The sequence below is a fragment of the Ostrea edulis genome, chromosome 7 (genome assembly GCF_947568905.1).
Source record: "Ostrea edulis chromosome 7, xbOstEdul1.1, whole genome shotgun sequence".
In the NCBI taxonomy this organism is placed as follows: domain Eukaryota; kingdom Metazoa; phylum Mollusca; class Bivalvia; order Ostreida; family Ostreidae; genus Ostrea; species Ostrea edulis.
The window spans coordinates 917,328-932,113 of NC_079170.1; the positions used below are offsets into that span (position 1 = coordinate 917,328).

Sequence of the window (14,786 nt, forward strand, 5' to 3'; positions counted from 1 at the left end):
TGACTACTAAGCCTAGCAGTGAAGCATGCTTTACACAAACATGGGAGAGTGAGATCAGTCCTGTACATACTAGAGAATCCCAATACCCCTGTACCAAATTCCAACTATCCATTCTTTTTTCCTAAAACTCCCAAATATTATTTGCTACTTTTTTAAGCTGTTTGATGTAATAAAGAGAGATCCACTACTTCTGCTCCCATCCCTTTTCTAAACCAGGCTTCCTTTATTTTATCCTCCTCCTCTCATCTTTCAATCTGTCTACTTCTTTTCTCAGAGCTCCTTCCTCTCATTCCTTCTTTCAATCGGTTTTCCTCTTTTTTCTCCCTTCTTTTCAATCGATTTCTTTTCTCTTCCTCCTCTCATTCTGTCTTCTTCTTTTCTCTCTCCTCTCATCCCTTCTCTCAGTCTGTCTTCCTCTTTTCTCTTCCTCTCTCTTTTCCTCTCTCCTCTTATTCCTTCATTCAACCCCTCTCTTTTCTCTATTTCTCTTCCCCCTCCTTTCTTTCCCTTCACCTATACCATGTTTGCCCCCCCTAATCACGCATACCTACAAAAACAAATCTCACTTACAATATCCTGTACCTCCACCGATTCAAATATTTATATCATTAATAGAATATTAAAACTAAATAATTATCACATGCAATGGGTGGTGTTCAATATTTGATATTAGTCATTATAAATCTGCTAACTGTTAATTGTTAATAAAGGGAAATCCAGTTAGTAAGTTGTCAATATGTTATGTGTTGTCAACATTAAGTGTTTATGGATGTAAAATGAAAATTCACAACTAATCTTTGTGTGGAAGTGTTACCTAATGAGACATTGATAAGATGTACAAGGGATGACCCCCCCCCCCCCCCCCCCTCCTCTCTGACAATTAAGCTTTGTTTTCTCTTTAATTCTAAAATCAAATATTAGTCAAACCCTCTCATTATGAATTAATCATTATTAAAGAAATACATCATCAGTCCAAATTAATTGTGCAGGCCAGTTATCTGTTTATTGTTTTAATCAAGGTACTGCAACCACATATCGAGTAATCTCTACATAGAAACCCATCCCAGTCCCCGGGGATCTAGAAGGAACTCGCAGACACTGAGATGAAGCCGATGCAATAAGTATAGGTTTACACCACATTTACATCATGGCTACAGACTGTCATAGTACAGTGTTACAAGGAAGCCTTGATTATCACCCACAGAATCAGAGGAAACATTTATGAAATAAGGGTATAGAACTTTATACAGAATTTGGGGTACATAGAGGTTTGAAAAAGAAGCATTCTCACACAGAATAAGGCATTCATCATACAGAGATTTCAAGATTGGAAAAATATACGTTATCCCCCCCCCCCCCCCCCCCCCCCAAATAATAGAAATTTGCAAACTTTGATTTCTTAATCCTTAGTGAGAGCTCTACACTTGTTTATTTTAACTACCTAGCAGCTAAAAGTCAATGTTGAACCTGAAAATGAATATTTTTAGCATCCAAACAAAAATTTGTTTGGACCACCTCCATCAGAAAATATCTAGTGTTCTACCTTTCACTCTTCCAACAAAGTAAAGTGTCTGGTTCAACACCATTCTTATTAGCCAGATTTTCCAACACTCCAAATAGGTAATGCACAACTAGAGGGACAGTATCGTGGTTCAGCACGCTGTCAAACACTTCTTTAATATTGTCCTGCAATACCAGCTGAAAATTTCAAGCACAGTGGTCAAGATTGCATCAACATAGATTTATAAATTCCTGTTGAAAAGTTAGTATTGCCTAGGAAAAATTCATAATCCATTTAATTGTTATTTTCAAAAATTTGTTTTAGAAAATTCACAATTAAAATAAGCTATATAGTAAAATGAAAAAAAAAATCTTTGAATCCCGTTCTGCATTGTTTTACATGGCTATTAAAGAATATGTTGAAAATTTTAAATTTTATATTTACAACCTAGTTCGCCAATACAACCTATCACTGGGTCAAATGCCGTCTGACGTGTTTCATACCAATTGTTAGGCCGTTCTTGGCACACTGATTTTGACTACGGATAACTCCGTTTACCTGATCAGGATATAGGGCTCACAGCGGGTGTGACCAGTCAACAGGGGATGCTTACTCCTCCTGGGGACCTGATCCCACCTCTGATGTGTCCAGGGGTCCGTGTTTGCCGAACTATCTATATTGTATTGCTTATGTAAGGTTAAGATAACGAACAGTGATCAATCTCATAACTCCTATAAGCAGTACAAAATAGATAGATGAGCAAACACGGACCCAGGGGACATGAATATCACAATTTTGATAGAGGGCTTCATGGAGATCCTAGCCATGCATTTAGTTGTTTTCAAATATATGGTAGCAATTGGTCTTGTAGTTTTCAAGAAGTTAAAAATGTAAAATTGTTAACAGACAACACATGGCGAAGACCAATGACGAAGACCAATGGCAATTAGTCACCTGAGTGACTCAGGTGACCTAAAATTACTATAAGTGCAGGAAGTGCATCATCTAGAGTTCCATTGTCCCAGCTGTTATTGGTTATAACCTTAATAGTAACATCTTTGTCACAGTCACAACCAATAAACAAGCTTGACACATGGATCCACTGATCAAATGCTTTTCACTGCATTATCTGAAGATGTGCAAACTATGTTTATACACATTTATCATGAATACATTATCAAAAGGAATTTACATGAAAAATCAGGGCCTGTTTAGGATTTCACCTTGATTTCAACAGATTTTTCGGAATTTTAGCAAAACTAAAAACATTAGAATTTTTAAGGAATTGTAGGACTGCTGGACAGCCTGTAAATTTAGAACGACACAAAACTTACATGCTTTTTATGTGTAGTAGTATATTTCAGGGTCTGAAACGTAAACACTATATGCCAAGTATGGTTCCATTGTGAAGTCATAACCGCTACCTCTGGGATTGTGAAATTTACAATTTTGGTAGAGGCCTTCCTGCTCTAGATCACTATGCATTTAGTTTTCCTTAAAAATGTGCCGTTGAACAGAAGATTTTTTAAAATTTGTAAATCTTTAGCAGTTTTCATCCCACCCGCGGGTGTGTGTGTGCTTGAGTCCAGAAATTTACAATTTAAGTCTCCCTTTCCCAAACCTGCTTCATACGAAATTTGAAAAGGTAATTATCGAGAAGAAGTTAAAAATGTTCAATTGTTAACGCACGGCAGATGAAGACCATAAATAGCAATGACTTGGGTGACATAAAAATATGGAATACTTGTCCAGTGAAAGCAATAAAAATTTTAAGAGTAAACTATAAACAATATATAAGAAGGGTTATTCCACTTTTAAACAAGAGACCCAAGGGCAACATCACTCACCTGAGTGACCTTGACCCTGCTGTTGTTCAGTAGTTGTGATTTGGAAAAGAATTTTTATCAAGTTTTATTTCCATGAAAATTTTTGACCCCATATTGTGGCCCCAACCTAGCCCCAAAGAATCATGATATTAATGAAAATGATTTCATAAAACACAGATGTTCCTCAACACCAATATGACTAACATGACCATCCTGTTCTGGTCAAGACAAAGGTCACAAGGTCATAGTGTGAAATGAAATATCTTACCATAAGAAATATATATACAAAATACAGGTGACTCGATATAACTCGAAGTTCAAAGGGACCTTGATAAAACTGAGATCGAAATTCGGAAATCGAAGGTCCGCTGGTATGGTTCAGATTTTACAGTAACTGGAAATGTTTACCAACATGATCATATGATATCGTTTTGACATGTTTACCAACAAGATCATATGATATCATTTTGACATGTTTTCCTTCATATTCGTCAGGTAGTTAATTTGATATCAAAATAAAAATACCTTATTTTGCATTAATAAAAAATTTCAAAATTTATGTATTTATTTGTTCTTTAATCATGCTTAGATAGGCATACAAAACCAAGTTCCGATGAAGCTTTACTATCGCAAACTAAACAGAGGACAATGTTATGTCGCTTTACCCAAAGCAAAAATTCTAACAAATGAGTAAAACGATGTTTTAGGGTAACTTTACACAAAGAACAAACTTGAGAAATTTAACAGTCTGTAGATCTCTAAATTATGTATAAAACTATAGTTGGATTATATATAATTTTAATCATCACGACACAAAACCCCAGTGCAAGGTGTAAACTGACCAATTAGCCGATTATATATATACTCAAGTGTGTCACCTCCACAAAGAAGCACGGGCGATGTTACAACTATGTAAACACCGAATTACCCCTCTTGCATTCAACAAAATCCAGGTAAGGTCCAAGCGGAAATTATTAAACGCTTGGGTAACGGTGGGTATACGCTACCACTACTTTGAGAGTGAAAAACAATGAAATGTGTTTTACGGGACCCAACTTCACTTCAAGAGATCGAGAACTTCGAGAGATTGAACGTTCGAGAGATCGATAGTAAATTGTTATATAGAGAAAAAAATCGGGACCATGATTTCACTTCGAGAGACCGAGAACTTCGAGAGATTAAAGTTCGAGCCATCGAAAGTCACCTGTATGAAAGCTCCATCTTAAATAGTTCAGGAGATATTGATTAGGTCAGACTTTTAAAAAGTATGTCAAGGTCAAAAGATCAAACACGATTGTAACACAATGTTATGTCATAAAACATCTATGTACAAAATATGAAAGTGCAATCTTGAATAGTTCTTAAGATATTTGATTGATTACATTTCTAACAAGTAGGTTAAAGTATAAGGTTACAAGGTTAAATGTCACATGTAAAAGGAAAGGTCTTGACATAAAAAATCTCATTACACAATATGAAATATCTACATTAAATAGTTCAGGAGATATTGAATAGGTCATATTTCTAAAATGAAGGTCCAACTCCAAGGTCAAGGTCACAAGTTCTAACTTAAAGGAATATCAAGGTTTTGCCATAAAGAATTTACATACAAAATTTGAAAGCCCTACTTAAAATAGTTCCAGATATATTTGATAGGTTAGTACGTTTTCTTAAAAGTGGGCCAAACTTCGAGTTCAAGGTCACAAAGTCAAAATACATGATATAAAATGGAAGATTTTGCCTTATGAAGTATGTATACAAAATATGAAAGATCTACATTGAATAGTTCAGGAAATATTTAATAGGTCATTTTTTTATTATAAGTAGGTCAAATTTCCAGGTCAAGGTCACAAAATCCCACAACATTGCAATACATGAAAGGTCTTCCTGTAAGGAGTGTATATACAAAACATAAAAGCCAAAGCTTATATAGTGCAAGGTATATTTTTAAAGATTTTTTCCTATCTATCAGCATATATAAAACTTTTGGACCCACTGTACCTCTGGGAATCATGATTTGAACAAACTTAAATGTACTCTATGTTAAGATTGATTGATTGATTGATTGATATTTTCCGCCACACTCAACAATTTTTCAGTTATCTGGTGGCGTCCAGTTTTTATTGGTGGAAGAGAGAACCCAGATACAATGTACCTGGGAAGAGACCACCGACCTTCCGAAAGTAAACTGGGAAACTTTCTCACTTACCGGCGTGAGCGCTCTATGTTTGGAAGCTTTCCTGTAAATTTCAACTTTTATGGGCCAGTGGTTCTTCAGAACAAGATTTTAAATGATTTTTCCTATATATCAGCATGTAAAACTGTGATCCCCTATTGTGGCCCCAACCAACCCCCAGGGACCATGATTTGAACAAACTTCAATTTCCTCTGTCAGGAAGTTTTCATCTAAATTTCCATTTTTCTGGCCCAGTGGTTCTTGAGAAAAATATTTTTAAATGACCTTACCCTATTTTTCATTTTTGTGATTATCTCAAATTTAAAGGGGGGATGGCCTTTCATTTGAACAAACTTAAATTCCCTTCACCCAAGGATAATTTGTACCAAGTTTGATTGAAATTTGCTCATTGGTTCTGGAAAAGAAGACATTCTTATATATCAGCATGTAAACTTTGATCCTCCTACTGTGGCTCCGACCTAACCCCGAAGGCCATGATCTGAACAAACTTAAATCTACTTTTTACCAGGAAGCTTTTAAGTAAATCTCTACTCTTATGGCCAAGTGGTTCTTGAGAAGAAGATTTTTAAAGATTTTCCCTATCTTTCTAAATGTAAAAATTGATCCCCTATTGTGGCCCCATCCTAACCCCGGGGGCCATGATTTCAACAAACTTAAATCTGCACTATGTCACAAAGCTTTCATGTTAATTTCAGCTTTTCTGGCCCGGTGGTTCTTGAGGAGAAGATTTTTAAATAGCCCCACCACAAGGGAGAATGGTCCTTCATTTGAACAAACTTTATTCCCCTTCACTTAAGGGTAATTTATACTAAGTTTGGTTGAAATTGGCCCATTTCTTCTAGAGAAGTTGATTTTCCTATATATCAGAGGGCCTCCGTGGCCGAGTGGTTGGAGCATCGCCCTCAAAATCACACGGTCTCTCACCTCTGGTCGGCGCGGGTTCAAATCCCGCTCGTGCTGGTAAGTGAGAAAGTTTCCCAGTTTACTTTCGGAAGGTCGGTGGTCTCTTCCCAGGTACATTGTATCTGGGTTCTCTCTTCCACCCATAAAGAACTGGGCGCCACCAGATAACTGAAAAATTGTTGAGTGTGGCAGAAAACAGCAAACCAATCAATCCTATATATCAGCATGTAAAACTTTGATCCCCTATTGTAGCCCCACCTTACCCCCAGGGGCCATGATTTGAACAAAATTGAATCTACTTTATGCCATGAAGTTTTCAGGTAAATATCCATTCTTTTGGCCCAGTGGTTCCTTTGAAAGGGAGCATGACCCTTCATTTGAACACACTTGAAAGCCCTTCACCCAAGGATGATTTGTACCAAGTTTGGTTGAAATTGGCCCAGTGGTTTTAGAGAAAAAGTTGAAAATGTGAAAGTTTGCAGACAGACTGAGAGATGACGGACAACAGGTGATCAGAAAAGCTCACTTGAGTTTTCAGCTCCGGTGAGCTAAAACAAAGTACCGCTTCCCAGGATAGCCCAATATTTTTTCTTTGAACTCTAGAATCATGGATAAAAGGAAAATATTTCATTTCGGGTCCCAGGATAAAAGAAAATTTTTGGACTGAGCATTTAAAAATATTTTCATGTTATGGTCAAATTCGTTTTTCATGCTTTGAGAAAATAAGAAGATATTATGTTTTAAAAAATCGCTAAAACGCATCAAAGATGCATATGGCCGAGTTGCAGTTTGGAAAATTATGCACGCTTGCATTCACGAAGTAAAAACATGCACATATTTAATATAGTTTATAAGGATGAAGCTTTGAATGGCCACAATAGGTATTTAGTGTGATAATGACCTTGACCTTTGGATTTCAAAAGCAACACGAATCTTGAATGTCATCAGGATTTGAAGTCTGATAAACATACACCAGCAAGTACATGTATAAACGTTAGACGCAAGCTCAAATATACACTATATAGTGAAAAAGAGACCTTGACCTTTGACCTTTTGAGCTCAAAATAAATGGGATCCTTCCTCTTTTAGATGTGATCAAAATATGCAAGTCTGACAAAGACACAACAAGTAGTATGAAAGTTAGAGACCGGACAAGCTCAAATCTATGGTATTTAGTGACCTTGACCTTTGACCTCAAAATAAAGAGGAACCTTCCTCTTTTGGATGTGATCATGTTATGTAAGTCTCACAAAGATGCACCAAAAAGTATGAAAGTTAGAGACCGGACAAGCTAATTGTGGACGCCGCCCACCCGCCCAACTGGACGCCCATTCCTTCGCCAATTTAAAAGCTGAAATTTGCTACGCAACTCGGCTAATAACTGGAAAATGAAAATCTCAAATACAATTTAGAGTGTAAGACAACAATTCTAATCAACAAATGGTGTGTGAATAGAGTGCTGTTTACTCACCTTCGTGTGCATTAAGTTGGTAATGTGGCTTGTCTTAACAATGTCCTTTGGTTTCGCTGTCTTCTGGTGGGAGTCTTCATCATCCAAACTTTTCACCTACAGAGTGCAAATATAAGTCAAACTAGAACTTTTGGGATTAATATTATCTCCCGAGGGGCACACTAACCCCCCCACCCCCCCCCCCCCCCCCCCACCCTTAACAGAAAATGGATATATAGAAAATGGAAATATTCATACATTCACTATGAATTAAAATGTAAGGTACATAAATGTTATTTTACTTCAATAAAAAATATATGTAAAAGGTCCGATTCAAACCTTTTAATTTGTTTTTGAAATACAAATGTATTCTCAAATGACAATAGGGCTGCACAGTGTTCGGCGAGACTTCGCGAGATTTCGTTTCTGGAGATAAACAAACATGTCGAGTGTCACACGATACCTAGTGCGATGACGTTTTTGAAGATGACGTTGTTAAGATTACTTACGTAAAAGAGATGTACCATGTCTGTGGTAAAACACGAAGCTCAAGCTTCCATGCGAGACTGAAGCTACAGAGTCAGCTGTTACGGTATGTTAAATTTTAGTCCTTTGAGAAGTAGAATATAGAATTTAATTAACAAGAAACTATTTTTTGATTTCCAATTATTCTAAAAGCTATGTGATGAAATTTTAAAGGTAAGAAAAACCATATATACACCACCACCCCCTTCACCCAAATTTCAATATGAATTAAAATTATCCACGGCTAGCAGGTTACAGTTATTGTCAAACCCCGAGTATGCGTATCAGTATTCAGTTTCTCCTAAAGAAAACTACTATAAAGTGACTGACTCAAACTAACTTAATTTATATGCTTATATCATAATTGGTAACATCAATAATCATGAAAACTGCAGAGCACAATCCATAAAATGTTGTGAATGCATAGGCATAAGAAAGAATAAATAACTGCCCAGCTGGCATTATTCTCTATGGTTTTTGTATTTACACAAAGAATAGATAAGTGATAGCAAATATCAGTAAAATATAATTGAAGAAAGCTAACAAATAATTAAAGGGGAAAATGTATATTATGTATTTGTATAAATTATAAAACTGTCTTGATCCCAGTACATTTGTTTGATCTTTGTTTTTAAAAGTTTATAAAATGAAGACAAACTAGTGATTTATTATAGTGAGAGTGTGCAAATGTTATATTCATACTAAGCAATAAAACCATTATCATAATTGAAAACCTCATAATTATATAACTTTTTTAAATTCTACTTTTCAAAATGTATTCATTTCAATTATTAAATGTAGGAATGTCTTGAAAACAGATGTCGGACAATCATCGATGTAAGATTTTAAGTCTGTACCACCTCAGGCTCAACAAACCAAAAGAGATGGGTTCTATTCCTTGTACTGTGCAGATAACTGAATTGTCAACAACAGGTAATCACATTTTGATGGGTTACTGCTATGCTTTACATGTAAGACGGTATCTTACTTGTTTTAATTTTGAAGTACATGAGATGAAGAACAGTACTGTATTAGAACTGCAGCTACAATTCTATATCTAGGTACTATACATAAAGTTGATCAAGCTATTAATAGTTAGTTCTCTACAGGGGATGTGGAACACATGGTATCAATGTTATTATCATCTGTGATGCTATGGTGACGCAAGGCGAACTTGTCAACACATATTTCAAAAGGGAATGTGGTTTATATGCTTTTAAGATTATTTCATATTTTATTTTATAACACAATAAATCCACTGAACTCGAAAATTCCACTGTATGTAAATCCAGATTTAGATTTGCAATTAATAAAATAAGTCCCAGTGTAAAATAATATACCTCAATTTTCCTTTACTAAATAAAAACCATCAGATTCTATTCTACAATTTATTTACATCGTTATGATAATTAAAACAATAGATAAGAAAGAATTAAAATAAGCACAATAAATTCCCAAACTTCCTTTATTCTCTATTCTAATTGTATTTCAACTGCCTACCAATATCTCCCCAATGATTAAAGAATGAACCTAATAATAAATGAACTAGTTTATAACCGAGAATTGGTTTTCACCGAACACCCGAACTCACACCTTGGTAAATATTTCGGTGGCGTTCGGTGTTAATTCACCAAGAAATAATTCACCAAATTACAGCACCTTTTAAATATTTGGGTGTAAATTAGTGCTAAGTCCCTAAAATAACCAATATGAAGAATTTGGGTGTGCAGCTTTTTAAATAATTTAGCTAACACTATATAACTTCACTGAAACCTACTGGTGTTCAATAACTTTACCAGAGATCTAGGTGTAGTAATGGGTGTCACTTGGTAAATCCCTATGAAAACCAAAACCAATTAATTAATTACCAAATCTCCACGCGCATGTCTCAATTGTTCCTCTCACATCTTCAAAATCAACAAGTCTACCAGTTATTATACTATTAAATTAATTTAATGATTATTAATTTACACTTCTCTGCCCCATCCGCTTTTTGGTAACTATGCCTATCGTCTATATTTATCAACCAATCAAATGTTGTCTTTTGTTAGTATCATATGTTACTATTTCGATCTATCTATGACACCCCCCTATAGGGACAATTGATTGTGCCCTCTAGGGGGACCCCCCCCCCCTTTCTACCAATCATATTTATTAATTATCTTATTTCAAATCATAACAATTTAATTATCCAATCAACGTTCATAACTTTTCCTACTTCAGCATTTCAAATTCTAGTTAAGCGTCACTTTAGAAAAATTCATGAAGGACAGAGGCCACGCAATTTTTATCAGCAAGGCCACGCAGTCTAGGCAGTTTTTGTACCAAACAAGGAATTTTATTGCAATGTGTCTATTATAATTTTATCATTATTATTATTTATAACATAGTAATGTAGAAGTAGATTAGGTTAACCATGATTTCGCCTTATGTTTTGCTTTATGTACTTATTTTGTCATACGCTTTGACTTTGCTATGTATAATAAATCATGGTTATTTGCCCAAACTGGTTGTTTTACTTTAACCTAGACAGTTGAGAGATAAAGGAAATTAATAAGACAAATTGACCCCGTTTTATATTAGAGCATCCCCACAATGACAGTTATATTAATGCGAGATTAATAGATTGGCTAGCTAGAAAGCTCCCCCTCCCAGACGGTACCTGCTGTGAATCTCAAGAAGTTGGGAAGAGCATAAAATTAACAATCAAACATCAAGCAATTATTTACATAGCAATTCACTTCTGTTTCATTTAATTAGATAAAGTCCTATTATAATCATAAAAATATATAAACAGCTAAATCATAAAAAAATATGTATTTAAATTCTGTAACACTATAATCATGAATACTTGTAACTTTGTGTCAAACTAATAACTAAAGGTTACCAAATAGACTAGTTGATACTATAAAAAATGAATTACCGGTGATGAACATAACCATGTTAATCCATTTGGAATATTTTTGCCATATTAAACTATATGTACTTCCATTAGTGTTGAAAAATCGGAAAAATTTCATAATCGATAATCGGTCATAATCAGAAGAACTGTATTGATCAATGATCGATATAATCGGTATTTACAGGTTGTTAATAAATGTTTATTATTTTTGGGGTAATTTCTATTTAGTTTTATGGATATGTGCAGTATACACACTAGCTGGTGTCACTGAATTCCCACTTTTCAATGTGGAGTCCACTCTGACTCTGCCCTGCACATGTCTCGATACAAAAGCGGGATTAACAGTCAGATGAATCTCGGATTAAATATTAATTAGTGTACAGGCGACAATCAATTATGAAAAATAGAATTGATAATCGGAATCGAATAGCCAAATACAATCAACAATCGATTGTCCGCGACAATCGTTTCATCACTAACTTCCATTAACATTTTGATTACAATGTAGTGCATGTGACTTTTGAAAGAAATATAATATCGGTAATATCTTTTAATAAACGTCAATATATATCATAAGATTTGGTTTCTTATATATGAGTGCTTTTTTTATGTCAGCATTTTATAAGATTATTCTCTGTTTCAATCTTCAACAGCAATGCATTGGAAACCGGTTCCTGACCACCTGTAACCACAGACTTGGTGTGTCTACTGTGAAAGGACCTGATTTCAAGCCATGACTCTCTATCTACTTCATAACCACAAGACAGGCACTAGTTATTGATAGACCTGTAATCTCATGTCATTGCCAAGAATATATTGTACAATTTGTGTGTCATAAATGATCAAATACTACCACTCTAGAGGAAAAAAATCAATTAAACGTAGGCTTGACTTCTGTACATCAGCATCTACATTAAACTGTATAAAAAGACGCAGTATTAAGTCTTCCCCGGAAGACATGTGTCGCCTGCTAGTTCATTCTATATGTAATATATCACGTATAATGTTGAAAAAGTAAATTATTCAAATGATTTTTGTCAGTTTAATACTCCTTTTAAAGGTTTTGAGAATTACTAAACATTCTTTAACGATAACTTAATTGAAATTGAAAGATGAGACATTATTATGCAATGCAATTTGTGGGAGAATCTGTTTGAAATTAAGACATTTATTAAATGTATACTGAATGAAAACATATGTTTAAAAATATGTATCAACCTGTTACTGTGCTCTTCAAGACAACGGTAATAACCATAAGTAATTATCTGGTGGGTTTACTGCTTAGTCTTGTTGTCTTTTTATATATCCAATTTACTGTTTCTCAAGAAAAATCATAATTAGTGTTGTTCTGAAATCACATATACTGTCCTTCAGTATGGGAATTACAAATACTGTCCTTTTGTACATAAAAATACTGTCCTTCAGTTAATCATAAAATAAAATCTTCAGCAAAAAATTTTTCTGCTGTAAAAAATTCTAAGTCCCGGCAAAGAAGAAGTTGATAAGCGACAGATTCGAAAATGTCTTACACAATACAGTTGGCCACACCGATGCTCTGTGCCAAATATCAGGGAGTTGCCCCATGTGGTTCTTGAGAAAACTGTCAGAAATTTTTTTGCTGTAAAAAATTCTAAGTCCCGGCAAACAGGAAGTTAATAAGCGACAGATTCGAAAATGTCTTACACAATACAGTTGGCCACACTGATGCTCTGTGCCAAATATCAGGGAGTTGCCCCATGTGGTTCTTGAGAAAACTGTGACAGAAATTTTTTTGCTGTAAAAAATTCTAAGTCCCGGCAAACAGGAAGTTGATAAGCGACAGATTCGAAAATGTCTTACACAATACAGTTGGCCACACTGATGCTCTGTGCCAAATATCAGGGAGTTGCCCCATGTGGTTCTTGAGAAAACTGTGACAGAAATTTTTTTGCTGTAAAAAATTCTAAGTCCCGGCAAACAGGAAGTTGATAAGTGACAGATTCGAAAATGTCTTACACAATACAGTTGGCCACACTGATGCTCTGTGCCAAATATCAGGGAGTTGCCCCATGTGGTTCTTGAGAAAACTGTGACAGAAATGTTTTTGCTGAAAAAAATTCTAAGTCCCGGAAAACAGGAAGTTGATAAGCGACAGATTCGAAAATGTCTTACACAATACAGTTGGCCACACTGATGCTCTGTGCCAAATATCAGGGAGTTGCCCCATGTGGTTCTTGAGAAAACTGTGACAGAAATTTTTTTGCTGTAAAAAATTCTAAGTCCCGGCAAACAGGAAGTTGATAAGCGACAGATTCGAAAATGTCTTACACAATACAGTTGGCCACACTGATGCTCTGTGCCAAATATCAGGGAGTTGCCCCATGTGGTTCTTGAGAAAACTGTGACAGAATTTTTTTGTGACGACGACGACGCCAGATGACGACGCAGGACGACGGATAGTGATCCCTATATGTCGCCACTGCGTAACGCAGGCGACACAAAAATATATGGTATTGAAGACTTTTATTTTATTTCTAATACTTAATCTGCATTTGTATGCAAGATGAAGATAATGTACAGTGATCAATCTCATAACTCCTATAAACAATACAAAATAGATAGTTGGGCAAACACGGACCCCTGGACACACCAGAGGTGGGATCAGGTGCCTAGGAGGAATAAGCATCCCCTGTTGACCGGTTACACCCGCCGTGAGCCCTATATCCTGATCAGGTAAACGGAGTTATCCGCAGTCAAAATCAGTGTGCCAAGAACGGCTTAACAATCGGTATGAAACACGTCAGACAGCATTTGACCCAATGATAGGTTGTATTGACGAACTAGATCGTTATAACGACCATAGAATTTGCGAAATGCTGACTTCAATCGAGACTGTTGAAACCCCTGTACCTTCAACTTGTTTGTCAATAGCTTACCTCGATTTAAAAACTGACTATACGCATAACAAGCTCTTGCATATCAAATCAGTTGAGATATATAAACACCATATGCAGGTGATAATGGAATATTGTTACATTAATATGGGAAGTTGACGATGGAGAAGCTGAAATCACCCCGTTTGTCATACAGTTGAGTTGTCAGTTTGCCGTTAATGTCTACTTTCAATAAAATATCTAAGTATGAAGCAGAAGTGGACGACTCTGTGGTGTCCTTTATTTCGAGCTCACAGGGATATATCAAATCGACATATGAATGAAAGTCATTATCGTTAATAGACAAAACGTCATCGATCAATCATAAGATACGATCATTCTTCAATATTTTACCAAGGAAAGTTTTTCCACCCAGAAAATATTTTGTAGTGTTACAATCAACAGATTTTGAAGAGCAAAGCAGCTTTCATTATCTAGCTGTCCTGGAATGGATTGCTCTGGTAATTCGTTAATCCAGTGTCACTTTTCACAATCCAATAAACCATCAAGCAGTAGGCCCATTATCTTGAAATAAACTGAAATAAATAAAAAATGTCACTGTAGATAGCA

The 14,786-nt window shown here is 35.4% G+C and overlaps 1 protein-coding gene across 1 annotated transcript in view; it reads right to left on the reverse strand.

The window, feature by feature from the left end:
- Nucleotides 1-14,786, reverse strand: part of LOC125656813 (plexin-B1-like) — a 76,345-nt gene that overhangs the window by 16,789 nt on the left and 44,770 nt on the right. The window contains 2 exon segments of the mRNA XM_056142880.1: nucleotides 1,544-1,698; nucleotides 7,899-7,994. Of these exon segments, the coding sequence (XP_055998855.1) occupies nucleotides 1,544-1,698; nucleotides 7,899-7,994 (251 nt within the window).